A 22,798-nucleotide genomic window follows, 5' to 3' on the forward strand; every position below is an offset into this window, starting at 1 on the left:
CAAGTCATGCCTTCTGTTATTGCCTCTTGTACCATGATGTGCTCTGACACTATAATTATAAGGAATATCCATTGAAACTCTCAGGGTACTCTAGGTTACATGGCTGTGGTCAGCCTAAAGCCTTCCCTCCACCCTTTAAGGACCATCTCTTTTAAAGAACACTATACTGTGACAAAAATTGTGGAAAGCATAAAAATGTGCGGGTGTTGAAGTTGTAAATGTGGTTTGTCAAGTGCAAGCACACACACACAAAACGTTGTAAAATGGGTTGGATATAACAGCTTCTAATTGCATCTAATCAGTAGGTGTTCATAGTACAAGCTACCTGTACCGTGTATTGGATTTGTACTACCCTCGTGCAGTTGTATGCATTCCCTTGGGCTACGCCCTCGGTATAGTACAAATCCCATACATCCTCAATTGATATCCATGGTACAACTATTACTTGTAAGTTCGTTCCCTGCTCTTAAATCTTTCATTTGCACTTTCCGTCTTCTTTATCCTTGTAATAGCCAGGGGCACAATCACAGCAGTTGTGAGATAAGTATCCAGGTTTACACTTACACTCTCCATCGACACACTTCATCACATTGAGTTTACAATCAGGTTCTACAATTCAAGGTCATACATAAATATATGCAGGTAAAGGCAAGTATCACTCGTTGCAATAACACGTTCCAACTATAGCAACACTGTTCTTGCATGCAGCAAGGTGCTTTAAGAATAAGAGGTAAATTAATTGTTAAAAGTGGTCGCCGGTCAGGCAGGTAGCTAATGCTTACCAAGCGTCTCTATAAGTCAACAATGAAGATTGCTAGAAAACCATGCATAGCACCAGCATGCACTGTATAGCATGTATATATAATAATATACCTTTATATTGTACTAGGAGACTCTATATATCGTTGATGCACATGCAGTCTAGTACGAACCGATATATGCATGAATGTATCGTAGAAACTGGATTATTAGCGCATGCGCTTTTGGGGTAAATAGCAGAGCTCTATACGATTATATTCGAGAATGCGCCTATAATGCAGTCATTTCGAGCCCCACCCAGCAACCGGATGTCTCTGTGATGAGAGCTGACTCACAAGCTAGCAAGGAAGTGAGCAAGCAGGCAACCCTAACTGGCTGTTACAGTTCATTTTACAGTTCATTTACATCATTTAAATTCATAACTTGGAATAAAGGATCTCATCCATGTCTCACATTCTCTCAACATGATCAGACAAGGTAGCAACATGCCCAGAGAGTCCTTCCAGGTGGATATCACCAGCTATATAGCTATCATGCACTGTACAAGCTAGCTGCTAAAATTACCTTCGCGAAAAGCGCTTCAATTCGAGTATAAAAAGCTTGCAGTTGAGCATGTGCTTAAAATAAAGATACGCTTATTATTAGCGCTTACTCAACTATATTATAGTCGAGTAAGCGCTAATAATCCAGTTTCTACGGTATTCATGTACTCCTGGGTATACCTATAGCAACATATAATTATTATCTTTTTAGGCAATGCCATATACACTTACGACCACAAAGTCCCTGATTGTAAAAGAAGCCATCATCGCATTGACAGCAGTCTCTGGGCTTAAATCCAACAGTACATTGAGTGCATCCATTTATTGTTGGCTGTGCATGGGCAGTTTGCTCGACAGAAAGCTGCATGTAATAATTAAATGTTTTACTGTAAAGTTGGCATTCCCAAGCATGTTCAACTTGGATGCTGTTTTATGAGTGGCGTAGGTAGAGGGAGGCTAACGGGGCTAGAGCCCCCCCTCCTCCCCCATTTGTGCTCAATCAACTCCAACTTAGCTTGATCTGTCCATCTATTTTGCAGTACTGCATGTATAGTTACTATATAGAATGATGTCATGTAATTGATATGTGGGCAGGGCCATCTGATGGTATGCTTACTGCTGAGGAAAAGTGAAGACTATAGATAAAATTCAATGAAAGTCAGCGCCTATACTTAACTGATTTGAGCCCTGCCCTTCCCAAAATCCTGGCTATACGCCACTGGTTTTATTAGAACTATAATATTATACTGATTAATTAAAGCACCACGCGGTGGAGGCGACAAAGCTTTGCTAGAACTTTTACGCATGAAGCTAATACCATTTGCACGCAGAGAATGTCGCAAAAGAACGGGAAATGTCGACCACGATTGTTAAAGTTCATAATTAATGCTCTGATCTCAGTGCAGAGCAGAATCTATATAGTTTTCAAGTTTTGCTACACACTATTCTGAAAAGGCTGCATGCATGGGTATTCCACTGAAGTAAGCGAACTGAGAACGAAGCATCATTGCAAACCCACAAATTGGGGACTATACAAGCCTGTAAAAGTTCTGACTTGCATTTTATTGACCCGCAGGCTACACAGACAAACAGACAGATAGATGCAAACATGCACACACACACAAACACACTATTCCGTACACGCACGCACGCACACACACACACACACACAAATAATAGCACATGCATATAAAACAAATTTTTCACTTACTTGTTTCAACACATTATACTTGTCTGCACCAACTGCAACTTTGAATGGCCTCGTTTTCAATATCATAACACACTCCTGAGAAAGTTAAAATCACAGAAGTGCACTAAAGATTTATTTCCATTAATTTGCAGCAAATAAATCGTATAGATCACCTATCGCTCCACTAGCTGAGTAGAAATTAACCACTTGTTGAGAACTGGTCACTGATTTTAAGTGTGTACGCTTCAACAGGAGTCGGAGAAAACTCACAGAAGGAGAAGGAAGGGTGCAACAAATTCCATCACTAACGAAACAGTACTTATTCTTTCCTATAATTATTGTGAGCATATAAATAATGTACTGTACATTGGACATAATTATAGCAAGCATAACAGATTAGCTACATCTGATTACATAATTGCACCTAGGCTGGCTTACCTTGAGAATCGAATCCACTCTCACAAATATGGACGTATGTCGTGAGGCCCTTATGGCTGTATGTGGCAGACTGGCAGATTTCCCTGCCAGATTTTTGTTGCACACTAGCCGCCATGGAGGATGCCTGGAGTCTCATTTCCGACCTTATGAAAATAGCCCATGTTGTCAAAGTGGCCTCTCAGCCTCTGCTTGGCCGTGTGGACGTGGAGAGAGCAAAGACAGTGCACAGGAAGTACAGAGTAAATATCTTCATGGCTGTCTCTGTTTCAAAACGTATCAGGCTGATACGTTTTGAAACAAGCTTGCCCGAGACGTTTTTTATATGCAAAATTAGTGGTTATGTGCATGTGCAGCAACTAAATTGACGGACTTTTCCCATTTTACAATCATACAATGAGCACAAAATCAGGTACATGTATACCCAAACAAGTCACTCTTTGTACTTTAATAGAAAAGTGAGCCAATTGATACATGCAATGTACATGCTGCCTGTATGCCAGTATGATATAGACATTAATTTTTACTCTATCCCCTCCCTCAGATTGTGGAGAGGTTGAGGTTGGTTTCAAGTACGGGCCTGAGTCGAGTTCACCCTGGAGAGCGTCGCTAGGTACCGAAATAGACGTACAATCTACATGACTGTACATATAATTAACCCGCTGGAGAGATAGTTAAGCAGTCCAAAAACTAGGACTGTCTACTAGTCACACTGGCTAACCTAACAGGTAACCACTAGTATGTCTGACGTACCGATTTGTGCCTTGGTTGACCGAAATAAGTGACGAAACGAAACCATGCATATGTACTGCACAGACAGTATGTACTAAAACTAAGCTGGCCTCTTAAATTAAGCTGTTGATTGTAGATTTCAGTGCTTTTTTGTGTATGGTATGGTAACCCATCACTCACTCCCCCCTCAAACCCCATTTTATACCATGTCCCCGATTTTCATTAGCTGTACGAACTTAAGGCACCTCCCATCCTCTCCAAATGAAGGTGAGGGTGTGTGTGAAGAGGCCCTGGGAGTCATTGGGACAAGTCTCTCAGAGTTATCTGTCAGAAGTTTTCATGCATGCTCTTCCTCATAACACAGGTATTTATGAAGCACGTACATGCATGTTTCTCTTAACTTGCTTCAATTTCAAACCTGCATGATGATTTTATAGCAGCCACAGCTGAACAATGATTGCTCATGTACATGTAAGTTGTATATATACATGTAAATGCATGTCAGTTCTACCTTTGCTGCCTCCTCAGAGCCACGAGGTAATGCTGGAGTGTACTGGTAGTCTATTCGTGCCGGATACCTATTGACACTTCTTCTAGCGGGGCAAGGCCCTCAAACAAAAGTGAGCGAGTCAACTTTGTGTTCCTAGTATCTGATTTGGTACATATAGCTGGTATCACTTAAATCAATGATTGCTTCGGACACCAAATATTTCATATTTTGAAGAAATATAAACAATGTATGTATACCAGGTAGCTTTGGCCTGTTTCAGAGGTGAACCTTTTCAGTGCACATAAATTGTTGGAATGTCCCGTATACCCTATAGTGGGTTATTTTTGAGGCACTAAATTTTAGGGCTGAGGTTCAAATGACCACACCCCTACAGTAGAGAGGTTTCAATACCGGATGTAAACCAATTTTCGAGGCACTAAATTTTCGTGTTTTTGGGTCAATTCTCAATGGAATGTGTAGCATATACATGTAAGTTTAACGTTAGGCTCTTGACCTTTAACCATTTCAGCTAGTGTATAGCTATGGTGACTGTGGTAGATCTAACTGTTGTGCTCTCTAGCAAGCTCACGTCACTTTTTTTAGTAATCCCGAATATGTTATGGAAGACGACAACTAACCTGAGTTAACCCCCTAGACTGCTCATAGCAGCCTATTTATAGCTAGCATGTGATGGTGAATTTCAAGCTATTGAGCTGGGATTGCTGATTCATAAGTTAGTACCATCCTTCACTACACGATAGCTAAATTTAGAAATTACCTGAGGTCGCTGCTGTTTTGGCTTTTCGTTGCACAAATTCTTGTCTATATCTTTGCGGTTAAACGTGGAGGTACACGCATGTTCTACCTCCTCTGCTAGGCACTATGACCGAGCAAGTAGTTAAATGGCCGGTCAAATAGGCTAATTGCTTGGAAATTGACCGGTGAGCGACTGTTATTTATGTTGTTATTTATATCTCTGTGAGGCTTCACCTTCAACTTTCTCCACTTCAAGGAGCTGATCGGCTACGGACCTGAGTCCTTAGGGTGACTGTATGGACCTGCTTGCTGCCAGGGCAACCGGTGCAGGTATTTACTAGAGCAGAAAGAGGTGAGCTGTCTGTTAATGTATACTGCTTTGTGATACCTGCATGTTAATGTATACTGCTTTGTGATACCTGCATGTTAATGTATACTGCTTTGTGATACCTGCATGTTAATGTATACTGCAATTGTGATACCTGCATGTTAATATATACTGCTTTGTGATACCTGTTTGTTATAATGGATAAATATTATATTTCATCTACTAATATCCTTGTAGTACATTGTACTTACTGCCCTTCATACATGTGTAGCTAAGGGCCTTTGTGGAATCCCTCTTGTTCAGTCTACCTTGTCCATAATTAAATACTGTGGTATAATTATGTCCTTGAAACTGTATTGAGGTGTAGTCCAGTCAGGATTCATGGGGATCATTGGACAATTTCCTCTTTCCTTGTTGTGAAACATCTGTAGTGAAACTGGTCTGTTCCAGAGGTGATGCTTTTGGAATTTCCCGTAGCCTCATTGGTAATGCCATCTACTCCTTGTAACGTTATGTTATGCCAGTAATATATAATACTACGGGGGATCCGTGGCACCTGGGATCTCCCCCTGGATCCGCCACTGAAGTCCATTGGTTTTTTTGTTAGTCTGTTTTTGACATCTGAGCCTGCTCATCTGGCTGCCATAACACTGCGTTTACAGCATGGATAGCCTCCACACAACCATTTAATAGTGGCAGATTTTTTTATGTTAGAGCTTTGTTGTTGAGCAAAAGCTAACTTGTACGTTGGCTGCATGGCTAGCTATAGGGTCATTCCAAGTGAGATCAACACACAAAATGCACGCCCCCCTCAAATTATCCTGAAACTCGGTACATTCATAGTATGCATAAAGTTATCGAACCACAAGAATTTTTGGGGTCACTTATTGCATGGCTTCTGAGATACAAGGTGCCAAAGTTGTGACTTTCGTGCAAAATTTTGTCTACCTTCTGTTACAAAGTGTGCCATATCTTTGGAACAGGTTGCTTTTAAGTCAATATAAATATACTACCTTAGAGCATTTTAATGCCCTCTAAGATGATATGTGAAAATATGGTAACTTGAGGTGCAAAAAATGTTCGTTAGGTATTCTTCTTTAAGCGGTAAAATAAAATAATCCCTTATTGCACGAGTAGCCATACTATTGATTGTTAATCGTTTGTGATGCAGTTTTAAGGACATTAGCTACATGCAGTTTCAGTAAAAAATTAGCCACGGCCGTTATTCGAATGTACGGTCCTTAAAGGCTTATGGCTACTCGTGCAATAAGGGATTAATAGCACTCATAACAAGCACTAGCTGGCAAGGTTAATAGCACTCGGCTACCCCTCGTGCAATTAGTATCCTTGCCATTGCTTGTTATTCGTGCTATTAATCCCATATTGCACTCTTAGCCATACTATTAATTATACATTATTATAGTAAGTTGCTATAGATATAATTATAGTCCTTTATTGAGTCTCTTTCAAGTGGAGACGCAATGATATACGTAACCGAATGGGTCAACAAGTATTTAATCACTATAGAATTTTAGTGATTAATTACTTGTTGACACCTTGTTTTGTCATAATTATATACCCAAATGGTCAGCTAGAATGCCTGAAAACGTGTGTTCACTCATGTTAAAGGCTCAGCATGAAATTATAATTATTGCATTGCTAAAGATTTATCTAGAGTTACTGTTGTATTGTGTATAGTCTACATACATATTGCACCATCAGTGCCCACTGTAGTTATCATAATTATCTCTCAAACCCATGGCAGTCCCAGAACCAACATTTTACCGCTTAAAGAAGAATACCTAACGAACATTTTGTCAAAGTAAAAAAAATCGAAGGATCCCCATTACTACAAAAGTAAACCACAATATTGCGGACAATGACCTTTCACCTCAAGGTACCATATTATCTTAGAGGGCATTAAAATGCTCTAAGGTAGTATATTTATATCGACTTAAAAGCAACCTGTTCCAAAGATATGGCACACTTTGTAACAGAAGGTAGACAAAATCTTGCACGAAAGTCACAACTTTGGCACCTTGTATCTCAGAAGCCATGCAATAAGTGACCCTAAAAATTCTTGTGGTTCGATAACTTTATGCATACTCTGAATTTACCGAGTTTCGGGATAATTTGAGGGGGGCGTGCATTTTGTGTGTCACTTGGAATGACCCTATAGCCTCCTTCACCGGCCTTCATAGAAAAGAAGGCTTGCTTGCGCATGCGCGAAATTATTGGATATTTTTCCCCGTAAAATTTCCTATAATACTGGATAAAGTTTGCGCAAACTGATTAGAGAAAATATCCTAAAAGTCATACACAGAGCTATATAGCTAGCTAGCTAGAGACAGAGCTGTGTATGTTTGTTGTACAGCTATAGCAGTAGTATAGTAAACTTTCACCAAAGTTAATGTTAAATGGGCGTGGCCTGTCCACCAGGCTCTTGTCAGCTTTCACTCCGTTCAGACGATCGTCATCCACACTGTTGCAGGCTGTGAATCTTTTGTTAACATAGCAGGCTAAGGGTAGCTATCAGAGAATGCTATCCGATGGGCTAGAAACCTTCAATCGAACTTTCTATCTACTTCCTTCAATCCACTTCCGTACATTGTGATGTCATAGTTTTACTGAGCATATACAATGTTATCCAAAGCCCCCAGATACCGGGGGGATATTAGCGCATGCGCAAGCAGTCGATACCAGGCCCACTTCCCTAAGTGAAGTGGGAAGTGCGGCCTGGGATCGAGGCTAGGCTAGCTATATTTGAGGTGCGTATTTTCAGCTGAAGTGATCCTTTACCAGGAAAAATCGAAGGTCCCTAAAGTAGAAAGCTAGAATTGTAGTAACAGCCGAGGGTTAGCACTTCAGTGTTCTAGTTGTTAAGGTATATAGAAACATCTGTGGTTTACAGTCCATGCATGAAATACTTGACTGTACTATGATGTGCTCTGATACTAAGGAATATCGATTGAAACTCTCAGGATACTCTAGGGTACAAATGCCATGTACCCTCCAGGGGTGTACGTTTGGGGAATACATATAACTGCCCTCGGGTACAAATCCAATACGATATCCATGGTACAACTATTACATATGTATGAATCCTCTAAAGTATAGTGTTCCTTGTAGATCTATCCTTTTTATTGAGTGCGTATCATTATGCCTCGGTGCACATGCGCAAGCAAGATATACGGTAGTGTGTTTGTGTGTCTGTGTGTGTGTTTGTGTAGACTGCTACAGCTGCTCAAGGATCAATGAAGTGCAAGTAAGAGTTTCTATAGGCTTCTTGTCATGTTTTCTTGGATTTTAATTCGTGGATTTGCAAACGAGTTATGCTTAGTTTTGCTTACTTGGAATGCCATTGCAGCCTTTTCAGAAGAGCACGTAGCCAAACTTGTTTACCGAGTGTTGCTACTCTACTTAGTAGTTAGCTCTGCACTAGAACGCTAGCTATTGGTAGCTGCAAGAGTGAGAAGAGAGCTGCAAGGCTCTGCTGACTTGCAGCCATTAATTTTAGACCTGAACTTTTTTTTTTTTGAAATAAGTACACGTATGACGATACATTGTAAAGGAAAAAGTTATACATGTTTAGAGCTAATTATTGTTATACGGTTGACTTAAAAAGATTGCACCTGGCCTTCGTGGACGGCCAGGTCAATAGAGTCAGTATCGACTGAGAGTAAGGCCCCTGATGCAGCCATTAATTTTAGACATGAACTTTTGGCATTGATCGTTTTTAACAACAATTATGGTCGATCATTACCCACTCTTTGAGTTTGCATGCAGCAAAATTGATCAATGTAAAAATGTTCATCATGTGTATTAGCCTCGATTCCAGGCCGCTGAGAAAGGCGGCCTGGTATACACTGTTTACGCATGCGCCAGAATTACCAAGAATCTTGGTAATCGTAAATTGTAGTATATTTATCAGTATTCTTATTCCGCATTTAGTTGTAAAACATTGATATCCGTTTCATTTATAATGATGTCATTGAAAAAAGAAATCTAGTCCAAGTTGTGTATATAATGGCTGCTACCTTCTCTTCTGCTCTCGCGTACGCGTTATCCTGTGTTGGAAAACCAGGTCTAATCTTGAAAGACAAGCAGCTGGAGGCGTTGAAGTGTCTGTACGCTGGTGTTTATGTGGGTACCGTACCGACCGGAGTCCCAGAGCAAGTCCATCTGCTTTCCAGACACTCCCTTTCTTGATTGATGTGAAGCTTGACAGGACCAGTGCACCTCTCTCTGAAAGAAGTGTTGTGATGAAAGAAGTGTTGTGATGGTGATTTCTCCTCTTGTTTCTCTGAGTGAAGCCATCTTCAAAGTGTTGGTGTGTGTGTCTGTTCGACGTTCAGTGCCATTCTCTCTGGAAGGAAGTATTGTTGTGACATTTGCCGAAAATTGGTCACAGAGTAAGTACGTGGTATCTGATCCGAGAACTGTGTGGCCTGAATGTGTTTACAATCCGAGGGACTTGTTGCTTGAGTGTGTATCCGGATTTTTTGCTTGAGTGTGGATAGTGCTTCCAATGGTAAATCTATTGTGTAAATCAATAAGTAGTGCTCACTTATGTTACGTCACAGCCACTGTACTTATCCACATTTATTTTTTACCCACAGGTTTAACTAATTTCTTATGAGATTAACTTGTCACCTGAGTGTGTATCCGATCCGAGCCTCAAGTTAATGAATAAATCTACAGAGATGATGTTTTACTTAGCTGTCTCTGTCTACAGTATATACAGAGAGGTAGCCTCTCCTTTTCTTTTTTCTGTTCTTTATCACAATAAGATAAATTACTGTTTTAACGTTCAATGAGATAAAATACGGTAAATAATAAATTAATTGTCCACCCACGCGCCAACAGTAAATACCAGGCCCACTATTCAAGGGGCTGGAATCGAGGCTACATGTGTATAAAAGCTATTAGTAGCTTTCTGAGGAAACAAGCAGTGATAAAAAAATTTCTTTTGCACCATCTGATCATAAATTGAAAAGGAAGGGGATTGGAAACGACCAGGCCTCCCTGTGTAAATGGTTGAAACACTCCGCGTTATGATTTCGCGCTCGCGATTATTTTTGTTTTGACCGTACTCTGGTTGTATTTCAACTGTTTCTAGCTCTCCTATCCACTAGCGATCACTCAGAGGCTGGAGGTTACTCTAGAGAAGTAAGTTTACACCACTGACAAGCTCTAACTTGTTTAAGTCCGCTGTCTTTACTCTGTTTTTAGTTTTTGTTGAGTATAGCTTGAATTACTCCATGTCAACTTTTCTCTTTCCCTGCTGCGAAGCCTAAACAGCAAAAGACATTGCTTGACTTGGTTATTATGTATCTAAGTGCTATATAGAATGGTTTCATGCCATAGATAAGCTTTACTGTTCATAAACGTTTGCAGTATAGTCCTTTAAACTGCTTTAGTATACTTTTAGACACACCACGGGCCTTGACCTTTCACGACTTCATAGTAAGGGCTATTTCTTCTTTTATAGCATTTATTTGTTTAGTGATAGTGGTTGCGTTGCTTAGTCGACCTTTTAGAGCTATATTCTCTTTACTTTCAACATTAAAAGTGATCAATTTCACCATTTCTATGTACAGCACATTGTATGGCAGCCAAGACAGGTAATGAGCATGCTGACTATAAAATAATCCCTTTGTAGTTTTAGCCACGCCCTATAACGCGGGGTGTTTCACGCAAAAATTTTCGTTTTCAATCCCCTTCCTTTTCAATCTATGATCTGATCAAGCATGTGTTACTATGAATGTACTATGAATGTACATTATGTATGCAAAAAAGAATTGTCAACTACTATTAAAGTCTTTAAGAGCTGAAAATGTGCTAGTGTCTGATAAACGGTAAGAACAGACAAAAAAATCGATCATCAGACACAACCTACCGTTTCTTCTGTAGGGGGATATGCTGAGAGTTATGGTGAGCCTTTTTCAAAATGGCGATACAAAATACCATGTGTTGGTGTTGAGCTCTTATCTTGGTGTAGAGGGATTCTAGACAGGCTAGACAAATTAGCTAGAGACAGGCTCCTAGCTATAGGCAACAACAACTAATTATAGACAAATTGACTTCCTTCACAGTGTAGCTTAACCAAATTCTTAGATTGAGAAGCAAAACATCAACTGACAATACAGGGTAAAACGAAGTTAAAGTGAAGTGAGGCAAAAAAGGTAAACAAAAACCTGGCCCCAGAGGCTCGCACAACAACAAAGGGAGGAAGTGGAGCACTAACAATGAGAATTGTTAGGGAAGAGTATGATATCAACATCAACATCAAATCATGGTTAAGGTAGTAGTAAATATTACATAACGTAAGGTGTTAATAAGGTTCTAATAAATGTTAATTTAAAGTAAGGTACATTGAGCCTGAACAGTTGGTGTCCCAAACTGGAAGGATAAATCGACTCGATGTTGTTTTATCAACTCGATTTTATCGACTTCATCTGGTAGGGATCGACTCGATGTGTTTTATATGTAGTTTAATGCAATTAAACGTAGTTAACGCCAAGTATGAGCCGCGGGTTAAGTCGAGTGTTGAGCATGCGCGTGGTGGACCACGTGGTAGTATAAGTCGCGGCAAACTGATATTTAATCCTTGTTGATCCTCTTTCGCTACTCTCTCTCTACACCGGTACTATGGCCACGGAAGGAGATAGAGACCCTCTCGTTGATGGGGTATCCCAGGCTAACGTCTCCCGCGAGGAACTCCGGGACATGTTAAGGGCTGCTGTAAGGGAACCCCCCCCCACCAGCCCACACCGGTACGTGCTGTCACAGCCTAGCCTCTCAAAACCTTGGAGCCCTACATACTGTTATAATAATTGGCATAGTAGATACTCTAATGTAGACGAGAAATTAATATTGTAGTTGGATAGGGCATAATTATAGTATGTACTCTAAGTGCATGTAGACTAGAAAGAAAATGATGGCTGTGACTGGGCCTCCTCTGAGGCAGATGCATGTCGCCCTCCGGCGTTGGGAAAGCTGAGCCTCCTCCGAGGCCCCCCCCGGGTTGCCCTCTGGCGCGGGTGACTGTGCCTCCACTGAGGCGGATGCCGTGTCCTCACAAGGATGGGGTGGTGGACATGAGGTTCCTCACTCTCATTGCTAATTTCCGGCGACCTGCAGGTAGTGGCCTGGGTGGTCTCCCATTGGAAGTGCGGGACCTGAGCTGATCGGGGCAGGAGACACACCTCTCACCCTGAGTGGGGGTGGCACCAGTGCGGTTGTGGGCGGGTCGTCGGAGGACGAGACCCCGTTCGTATTAAGTGATGGCCTCCCAGCAAAGCTGGTCCGAAAAATTCAAAAAGGGGGTTATGTGGACATGGCGGAGCTGCTCCGAGATAACATGGAACTCGGTCGGCGTGGGGAGGAGGGTCCCAAACCTTCCAGGAGGGCAGTTCCTGATCTCCTGAGCTGGGTGACGTGTTTCGGCATGTATGCCAGTATTGTAGCTGAAAAACAGCCAGAGAGGGTGAAGGAGCTCTGGGCATACCAGACTCTGGTGGTCCGAGAGGCGAGACGCTGTGGTGGCAGGGGCTGGCAGGCCTATGACTCCATGTTCCGGCAGCAGGCGGCTAACAACCCCAGAGTGGTCTGGTCGCAGCTGAACAGCTCTTTGTATGCCACCTCCTTCCTGGCTAATCAGAACCAGCAGGGGAGGACGTGCCAACATTGCATGGAAACGGATCATGCGTCTCAGAGTTGTGCCCTCGCCCCTCCTTCCACGGGTAGAAATCTGGGAGACTCCCGTCTGAGGCATTCGGATAGGGGTCACTCGGACAGACACCGGCGTGACCCGGCTTCATGTGTAAAAATGGCGTGTTTTGACTGGAACGACGGGAAATAATCCTCTCCGTACTGTCGGTTTAAGCACGTTTGTGCAACGTGTGGGGTGACTCCTCATACGGACCTCAAATGTACAGGGGCTAAGCCCGAGGATTGGTCAAAAGAGTGACTGTTAGCAGAAACGGAACCTGGCTGAGTGTTGTGTTGTGTTTCTTGGTGTGTTGTGTTTCTTGGTGCATGCAGGCTACTCATTATTTCATGCTGAATTGACATTAAATATTATGACGGTATGGTGGGTACTGGTCGTTAAGGCTGAAGGGACATTAAGAACTTGGGAGGGTACTGGTCGTCTGTTGTGATGGGGTGAGTCTCGCGGCTTTGCCGCGATGTGAGTTTGGGATAAGAGGTGGGGCTGTTCTCAATAATTACTATGCGCAGATGGGAGGGTTTGTTAAAAGAACGATTGTTCTTCCTTGCAGTTCCCCCTCTTGAAGCCTCACTGGCAGGAGGTGGCTACATCTACATGGATGATCTTCGTGCACTGGAGCAAGTGGTATTAAAGGGAGCCCCACCGCTGTACTGTTTGGGGGCCATTGTTACACCTTATGTCGTGGCAGAGTGGGAAAGGCTACTAGCATCCCACCCAGACAGGGACTTTGTGGCCTACATTGTTCGTGGCATTACATCGGGTTTTCGCATTGGTGTAGACCCATCTCTCATAAACGGGCAATTTCAGAGTACAAACAGTAACATGCAATCGGCGAGAGATAACGCTCAGGTTATTGATAGCTACTTGGGCACAGAATGCTCATTGAACAGAGTAATTGGCCCCTTGCCCGTGGACACCCCTGGTATTCATGTGAATAGGTTTGGGGTAATCCCGAAAGCAAACCAGCCAGGTAAATGGAGGCTCATAGTTGACCTGTCACACCCCACTGATTTCAGTGTCAACGATGGTATTCCCCAGCCCCTGTGCTCCCTACGGTACGTCACTGTGGACTCGGTGGTGCACATAATCCAGCAGTGTGGCAAGGGCGCCCTTCTTGCGAAACTTGATCTGGAGAGTGCGTATCGTAATGTGCCGGTTCACCCTAGTGACCGCTGGCTTCTCGGTATGAAATGGAAAGGGGCCCTTTATGTGGACGCTGCATTACCGTTGGGTTTGAGATCGGCCCCCAAGATATTCAATGCAGTCGCTGATGCCTTGCTGTGGATAATGGGTTTCCAAGGGGTGCCGTTGGGGATTCACTACTTGGACGACTTCCTGCTGGTGGGGAAGCCTGGATTAGGGGATTGTGCCCACTCCCTTCAGACAGCCCTGGCGACATGTCAGACACTGGGAGTCCCAGTGGCCCCCCATAAGGTGGAAGGCCCGTCAACGGTTTTGACTTTCCTGGGGATCTGCCTTGACACAATTAACATGAAAGTCCGGCTGCCAAAAGACAAATTGGTAAGGCTACAGGCATGTATTCACACATGGGAAGGCAAGAGAATGTGCATAAAGAGGGATCTTCTCTCCCTGCTGGGAATGCTTCACCATGCTGCCAAGGTTGTTCCACCGGGGCGGACATTCCTGAGAAAGATGATCGACACGTCGACTCAGAACCATCACCACATTCGGCTATAGGTCTAGGTTTTCGGTCTGACCTTCATTGGTGGAGTTTGTTCCTTGGCAGGTGGAATGGTATTCGAATGATCCAAGGGGACCCTCAGGCATAGTGGTCACCTCTGATGCGTCTGGATCATGGGGCTGTGGAGCCTTTTCACAGATGGGAGACTGGTTGCAAATTCCTTGGCAAGGCTACTGGGTCGGAGTTCACATAACGGTGAAAGAACTACTACCAGTTGTGGTCGCGTGTGCCTTGTGGGGAAGGTCATCCCAGGGTCATTCTATTCAAGTCAGGTGTGATAATGCAGCGGTGGTGGCAATTCTGCGTTCAGGCACAAGCAAAGACAAGTTGGCCATGCATTTAGTGCGATGCTTAGCCTTTTCAAGGCAGAGTTTGGCTTCACCATAGTGGCAGAGCACTTACCTGGTAGATTGAACATTGCTGCAGATGCATTATCTAGAGACAAACTATCTCACTTCTTCCAGATCTGCCCCAAGGCCCCTCAGACTCCGGTAGTAATCCCACAGGAACTGTTTCAGGCCCTCATTGCCACGCAACTGGACTGGACGTCTGTGAGCTGGAAAAGAATGTTTCATTCTATTTTAGTGAAAGGTTTAGCAAAATCGACACAAAACACTTACAAAGCGGGTCAGGCCCGGTATATTAAATTTTGTGCTATGTTCTCGTGGTCACCATTTCCAATATCAGAATCATGTGCCTCTTCATTTGTTGCCTTTTTAGCAGGGGAGGGTCTAAAGCATGGCACTATTAAGGTGTACCTGTCTGGAGTGAGGTACTCTCAAATCGCAGCAGGTTACAAGGATCCGTTTGCCACCCCGTGGCATTGTCTCGAGTACGTGCTCAAAGGGATCAAGAGGGACCAGGCCGAAAAGGGCATAAAATCCAAACCTCGCTTGCCCATGACCCCAACCATTCTTCGAAAGTTGAAACAGGTTTGGAATGTGTCTTCTGAGGACCACGACACAAAAATGATTTGGGCGGCTTGTTGCCTGGGTTTCTTCGGTTTTCTCCGATGTGGCGAAATGACTGTGCCCAGCTATGATCCATCTTGCCATCTGTCATATCGGGATCTGGCGGTGGATCACCAGGACAAGCCCAACACCATCAAAATACGCATTAAGGCGTCTAAAACAGACCCCTTTCGTAAGGGTGTGGACATCTTCTTGGGTCGAACAGGAACAGATTTGTGTCCTGTAACAGCCCTGTTGAACTACCTTTGTGCTAGAGGTTCTTCGCAGGGTCCGTTATTTGTTTTCGCGGACGGGAAATTGTTATCTCGTTCTCAATTTGTTGATCGGCTGCGAAAAGGTTTGCAGGAGGCCGGTATAGACCCTACTACTTATTGCAGCCACAGTCGGAGCAGCAACGACGGCAGCTAAGAAGGGTGTGGAAGACTGCATCATAAAGACGCTAGGAAGGTGGGAAAGTTCAGCTTATCTTCAGTATGTCTGTCTGTCTCGAGATCAGCTGGTAGGTGTCTCTAACATTCTCGCAGCACCTTGAATGATGAACAGAACACTTAATTTATATTAGCAATGTCATTGTTACTGTTATTTGAATTTTGGCTTAGGCTTTCGGTGTGGTTTTGGGTGGGGGGCTGTTCCCTTTTCCCCTCTAAAAGGAGAATACTTTCACAGCCGCTTGTGGGGTTAATTAAGGGGAATTCCCCTTAATTTGGGCTCAAAACCCCTCTCGTGACCCATGACTAATTAGTTAGGGGTCGCGGGATGGGGTCAACCCCCCTCCCCTCGGGGAACGCCTTCGCCAAATCTCTACACAATGGCCAAGTCTTAACTTGGTTACTGTGGCTTATTTTACAGTGTATAAGGTAAGTTGTTAATGGTTAATTAGGTGGTTGGTGTTGAGAAAATACGAAGGTGTTAACAACTCGATTTTATCGACTTCATTTGGTAGGGATCGACTCGATGTGTTTTATCAACTTGATTTTATCGACTTCATCTGGTAAGGATCGACTAGATGTGTTTATCAACTCGATTTAGCGACTGCTTCTGGTAAGGATCGACTCGATCCAGGTTGCTGGGGGAAAGGCGAGTTTCGAGGGCGGCCTGATATAGCGTGCGCGCAACGAAGGCGCTAGGCTCAGGCAAGGCACTGAGACTCTTGAGGCCACAGGCACGCCTACAACAGCTCAGAGTAGTTCAGATGGGGACCTTCTGAGCCTGAGATCACACAGCAGCTACTTGCTATGTTTCATGAACTCAAGAGTCAAGTAGACAAGCATAGGGATTAATTTACTGTGATCCAGCACAAGTAAGCTGCTGTGACCTTCTGCAGGTGTGCCTGGAAGGTCAGCTACTCTGACCTGCTGTAGGCCTGCCTGTGGCCTCAAGAGTCTCAGTGCCTTGTCTGAGCCTAGTGCCTTTGTTGCAAGAGTACAGCAATAGATAGCCTCGATATCAAGCCGCCCTCGAAACTCGCCTTTTCCCCAGCGGCCTGGAATTGAGTCGATCCTCTCACCAGAAGAAATCGAGTTGATAAAACACATCGAGTCGATCCTTACAAGATGAAATGGATAAAATCGAGTTGATATAACACATCAAGTCGATCCCTACCAGATAAAGTCGATAAATCGAGTTGATAAAACAAATCGAGTTGATTTTTGGGACACCAACACATGGTATTTTGTATCGCCATTTTGAAGCAAAAGGCTCACCATAGAGAGTCACATAGTAATTATGTAAGGACAATTACTAAACCCCCAAAGTTGGAGTTGCGAAACGCTTGTATGTCGTTGCAAAACGCTTGTATGTCCATGCAGCAATTATTTCTGCTGAGTTACTCGCATATCAATGATCAGACAGCAATCAAAGGTTATTGGCATCTCATGTACAGCTACTAAAAAACCTTGTGGGATGCCACCTTTGACCTCATTTGCTGTCTGATCATTGAATGAGTGTCTGATTATGCATTGTGTCTGAATATAGATGCCTTACTCTACCATCTGACGAAACGGATCGAGCTATTTGAACCTGAACTATGTCTACACCTATGGTTACAAGACCATTAATTTTGTATGTTTTTGTATGTTTATGTTTGCTGATGTTAATTAATAAAAATTCACATCCACTCCCATCCATGCACTCTTATTTATTATGTTGTATTGCATCATAGAGTCTTTGTTCACATGCACTTCGAATTTTGGTTTTGGCCTCATCTTTGTACTGAAACTTCACCTCTAGGGGCTCTGCTCCTAGTATTTTAATTTGGGCCTCTTTGATTAATGTCAGTTCTGTTTTTGCTCTAAAAAATGTCAGTTGTTGTTACGCTATTATCTCTAAGAATTTGTTTGAATGTAAATTTCAACTTGTTGATTCAGCTGAGTGTGCATGCGCAGTTACTGTATAGTCTATTCTACTGACAGCCCCTCCTCTTTTTCAGTTTGCTATTTTGTCCGGATTTGCGAGGTTTCGGACTAAAGGGTCCGGATTAGCGAGGTTCTACTGTACTTAATATGTTCTTATAGATATACATGACTGACAGTCTGTACATTGTACTTTTTTCCCAATATAACATGCATGTGTAGCTAAGTCGAAGTATCTACAGCTACTGAAATTTAGTTTGTGGAATCCCTACTGGTTCAGTCTACCTTGCCCATAATTAAATACTGTGGTATAATTATGTCCTTTAAACTCTATTATAGGTCTATAGTCCCAGTCAGGATTCATGGGATCATGGACACTTTCCTCTTTCCTTAATTGTATGTCATGCAAGGTGTGAATGGGATCATGGACACTTTCCTCTTTCCTTAATTGTATGTCATGCAAGGTGTGAATGGAAACATCTTGACAGGAAGAGGTGAGCTGTTTATTATGTATACTGCTAATTTGTGAACCCTACTGGTTCAGTCTATTGCCCATAATTAAATACTGTGGTATAATTATGTCCTTTAAACTCGGTCTTATAGTCCCAGTCAGGATTCATGGGATCGTGGACACTTTCCTCTTTCCTTAATTGTATGTCATGCAAGGTGTGAATGGAAACATCTTGACAGGAAGAGGTGAGCTGTTTATTATGTATACTGCTAATTTGTGATACCTGTTTGTTGGTAGCAATGTCTTTACTTGACCACATGCACGTTCTACAGTGTTGGTGTGCATAATTATAAGACTTATGCACTTGTAGATATACAGGATTGTAACATGTACATTGTAGGCCAAAGTACCTACTGTAATTAGAATCCCTACTAGCTGTCAGTCTATCCTTGTCCATTATTAAATACTGTGGTAAAGTTATATGTCCTTGAAACTGTATTGAGGTCTATAGTCCCAGTCAGGAATCGTGCATGGGATCATTGGACACTTTCCGTGAATAGAAACATCTGTAGTGTACGTTTACAGTCCATGAAATACATGATTGTATTTAACTGCATAAAGTCCCATGTAAATCTTCCTTATCAATGGATCTGTCCTTATTCAGTATTGAGTGCATATTATTAAGGGCTATTAAATGGAAGCGTACTCTATACAGGGAGGCCGTTATTGTTAGTACCGGTATATAGCACCCTGTATGCATTGGCCAGCAGTTTGCACATGCTAATATTCTGCATTTAATTCTGACTAGCTATGTAGGTGCATGCAGTTAGTACATCCTTTGTCAAAGTGAGTAGGGGAAAAAAATCAATTTCTATGAGTGCTTTCACAGTTGAAACAGATGACCCACTTCTGACCATGCACTGATCATGCACTAATAAAAGCTTCTTGATGCACTAGTTTTACCGTAACAATACGGGAATTGTTTGAAAAGACAAAAACAGCTGTAAATGGCAACTTACTTAGAAAATGCACGAGGCACTGACTAGACAGTTTATAACAATCCTCCCTGAATTGTCGTCTCTCTTAGCTGAGATTTTCTAGCTGCTGAGTTATAAAGGCCTTCAACCCAAGCATTATGCAACTTAAGGTATAAACTGTTATCTATACATAGTCTATTGAGCAATTTTGTGCGTATTGGTACATAAATGTAAATATTTTGGGTTTGGTTAAGAAAAATTAATATGATGATACCATTGTGCAAGGTGAACAAAATTAATTATCTAAAACACACCCAAAAAGATTTCTATGGCAACCGAAGGTGGTGGGTATGTGGTGGTTTATATAACATCAACATTTTTATAGTGGACATCGCTTATAGCGATGGAAAGGCCAATCGTTTTCGGTTAAGGTATGGAACTTTGGCACAACATTCCTGAATAGTTTATCTAACATATGCATGGTTTCGTAAAGTTTATACATATGTACACAAACTCAATTATCGAGTTTTTTGGGTGCCTTTTCGCTTAGCGAAGCAAATTTGTCGGTTAAGGTCAAATTTTTTTGCATCTTATTACAATTTATCCAGAAATACAATGTGCTTTAGTTCCGAAGATATTTTATGTTACACACATTTTTTTACGATCACCCCCATTTTCACCTAAAATGATTTCCCACTACAACAATTTTGGGGAAATATTTTTGAAAATGTTGTAGCTTATTCATTCACCTATACAATGGTATCAGCACAATTTCTTAGAAATGTTTCAATCTTAGATACATTAATTTAAGTACAACTACTCACCCTATTGTGGTATTTACTCTGTAGACTAAAGCACTGTATACTCACAAGGGTTGTCATTGGTTTCCTATACAAGCAGAAGTGTAGTTTAACATTGCATTTTTTCCACTGAGTAAGGAGACCAAAGTATATTGAGTGGCTGTGGTCTCGGGAGACTTTGCGCCAATGTAAATGTATATACCTTTTTCTGGAATCATTATACTATATGCTGGTTCAGTCTACCCTGCCCATGCACTGTGCACTATAATTATTAGTTAAGGGTTGTCCCAGTTGGGATTCCTGCATAGAATCGAAGGATGCTTCCTTGTTACTGAAAACTTTGTGAACATCTGTTCATGTTATTGTAGGTGGTAGGGATGTTAGTGGTTTGGACCCATTGCAGTGCATGGAAGCATATACTAAGGGATGTTATAATTACATGTATGAGATGTTTTGTTGGGTTGGCTGCTGGTTTAATTAGCTGGACCATAAGATCTTTAGTCTATAGTTAGAGCAGCATGTTCTAGCAGGGTGTGGGGTCTTATACACGTACAGAGGAATCATAGTGCCTATAATTATATACAACCCTTGGAATGAAACTTTAAAAGCGAAAAGCGATGCTGTTATAATTGTCTTCAAGTGTGTAAGAGCCTATCATGCAGTCCTATACTATTCACTGTATAGTTTCAACAGTTGTCTGAGGGTGTGCCTCTAGAGCATCGGTCTCGAGTCTGAGGGTGGAGGATTGACTTATGTTTCTAATTTCAAGTGAGGTGAATATGGCCTCCCTAAAGTATTAATGAGAATTCACTGAATTATATATACTTGTAGTATAGTGAATGCACATCTTTTCCTTATAGAGTCTAACCCCCACCAAGTGTACTGAGAAAGATGAACAGGGGAGCAGATACACATGCATTCAGTGCTACAGTTTCAAGGTACTTTTAATTTCCAGTGGTTTCCTGTCAGCAATGTAAATGTACTGTGCATGGGTGTTTGAACCTTTACAGTACCAGTGCTCACATTACTCTGATACTCGTTGCACTCCCCCCAAGACACCTGACCTCGTATATACATGTACATGTATAATTATTTGTAGTGACTTATGTATTATTGTAGATTGATGTCCCCCATAACAAGTGCATATATTGCATGGGCATGCAAACAGTCTGCTTATGAATAACTATAATTTTGTGTGCAGTGTTGATGCATGTAGCACAATGAGTGTATTGAAAGTGTGCATGGTGTTGTGTCATTAGTTTGTGCAGGTGTTAGACCAGTATAATATATATGCTTACACATGTGATGTTCATTGTGTCTGCATGCTAGCCTCGTTCCCAGGCCGATTTTTTTCTAAGGAACAGAAGGGGGAAAAATACGGCGTGGTGTCTATTGCAAGGGTGATAGTGCGCATGCGCTTAGTCATGCTGTAGAATATGGAGAATAGCCAAAAGAGGCCCTCGTCTACCTCAAGACGGTCGTATGGTCAGGATGTCTGAGCTTGGAAGGACAGGCATTATAGCAAGTCTTTGTGCTTCCTATGGTGCTTACAACTGCTGCTTGAGAAGACAACTCGACCATACGGCCATCGTAGAGGTATAGATGAGAGCCTATACTGGCTTCAAACTATAGTGTGAAAGCTTTCTTGGCCAACACAATATAGAGGGCATAATTATATAAGCCATAGTTTCGATGAGTATGGAGATTAAGTATTACAGAACATATTCCTAGTAAACGGACTATATAGTTTCCGATATAATTTACACAAGTTTTACGTTAGTGCACGATTACCTAGATTCTGGGTAATTGTGGTGCGCATGTGTACTAATTTTTTGAGTTCGACCTTCATAAAGTTGTCATAACTTTGCATATACTTCACTAAAATTCAAAGTTTCATAAACCATCAACGCAAATACCTATGCAATGAACACCAGGCCTTTTTTCCCCCTTTCTTTCCTTAGAAAAAAATCAGCCTGAGAACACCAGGCTACGTGTCTGCTCTCTATATAACACACTGATTCAGAAGAAGGTGGGGTTTTTTGTTTTTGTTTCTCTGTGTATATTGTATATAGATGCATGTGTGCATGGTGTATATGGTAACATGTTGTGGTTGCTGATAATTCTTTTATATACATGTAGGATATTTATTTCGTTGGTGCTATATAGGTTTAGGTGTCACTGCATGTGTTGTACTTGACAGTCAGGTACGTATATCTATAGTTCTATACGTATAGTTCAATTACGGTACTTTCATTGTGCAGTTGATTGAAGCAGCTCATACAAAGGCAAATATGTGAAAGACAAGGAAGAGTTAACTGACTAAAAAAAATTGGGCACCGAATGATTATAATAATTATAGAGACTATAATTACAAACGATGTTGCGTGTCATGTATGATCGAGTGTCTTGTGTGTGCATGTTGGGGCATAGATTTAAGGATTTATTGTCATGCAGTTTGCTCATTCTCACCTGATGAGTGTCTTAAATGATACATACTAAAATGTGCATCTCATAAATATATACATTATGCTAATAATTACTGTTGCCTATACGCCATGCATGGCAGGTTTGCATGCAAGCTGC

General features: G+C 42.0%; 2 protein-coding genes and 3 long non-coding RNA genes across 7 annotated transcripts; 4 read left to right on the forward strand and 1 right to left on the reverse strand.

Moving 5' to 3' along the window:
- Positions 1-466: 466 nt before the first annotated feature.
- Positions 467-3,029, reverse strand: LOC135343887 (uncharacterized). Its single transcript, XR_010397239.1, has 5 exons — positions 2,929-3,029; positions 2,664-2,819; positions 2,512-2,586; positions 1,533-1,662; positions 467-609 (listed from the first exon to the last, which is right to left on the reverse strand). It is a non-coding gene; the product is annotated as an uncharacterized LOC135343887 (long non-coding RNA).
- A 291-nt stretch (positions 3,030-3,320) lies between these two features.
- On the forward strand, positions 3,321-22,794 carry LOC135343888 (uncharacterized). 3 transcript variants are annotated; one of them, XR_010397241.1, is made up of 11 exons: positions 3,321-3,383; positions 3,470-3,653; positions 3,884-4,021; positions 4,186-4,277; positions 5,160-5,255; positions 18,327-18,481; positions 18,591-18,683; positions 20,900-20,988; positions 21,076-21,153; positions 22,177-22,244; positions 22,477-22,794. It is a non-coding gene; the product is annotated as an uncharacterized LOC135343888 (long non-coding RNA). The 3 variants fall into 3 exon arrangements; XR_010397240.1 differs by lacking the exon at positions 22,177-22,244; XR_010397242.1 differs by lacking the exon at positions 22,177-22,244 and having other exon boundaries at positions 20,909-20,988.
- Positions 9,627-10,039, forward strand: LOC135343485 (uncharacterized). Its single transcript, XR_010397183.1, has 2 exons — positions 9,627-9,762; positions 9,851-10,039. It is a non-coding gene; the product is annotated as an uncharacterized LOC135343485 (long non-coding RNA).
- On the forward strand, positions 13,126-14,674 carry LOC135343483 (uncharacterized). The gene has a single exon (XM_064540437.1). The coding sequence runs from the start codon at positions 13,465-13,467 to the stop codon at positions 14,659-14,661; it is 1,197 nt and encodes a 398-aa protein (XP_064396507.1). The 5' UTR covers positions 13,126-13,464; the 3' UTR covers positions 14,662-14,674.
- On the forward strand, positions 14,710-17,090 carry LOC135343484 (uncharacterized). Its single transcript, XM_064540438.1, has one exon. The coding sequence runs from the start codon at positions 15,013-15,015 to the stop codon at positions 16,042-16,044; it is 1,032 nt and encodes a 343-aa protein (XP_064396508.1). The 5' UTR covers positions 14,710-15,012; the 3' UTR covers positions 16,045-17,090.
- Positions 22,795-22,798: the final 4 nt, after the last annotated feature.

The sequence above is a fragment of the Halichondria panicea genome, chromosome 11, assembly GCF_963675165.1.
Source record: "Halichondria panicea chromosome 11, odHalPani1.1, whole genome shotgun sequence".
Classification (NCBI taxonomy): domain Eukaryota; kingdom Metazoa; phylum Porifera; class Demospongiae; order Suberitida; family Halichondriidae; genus Halichondria; species Halichondria panicea.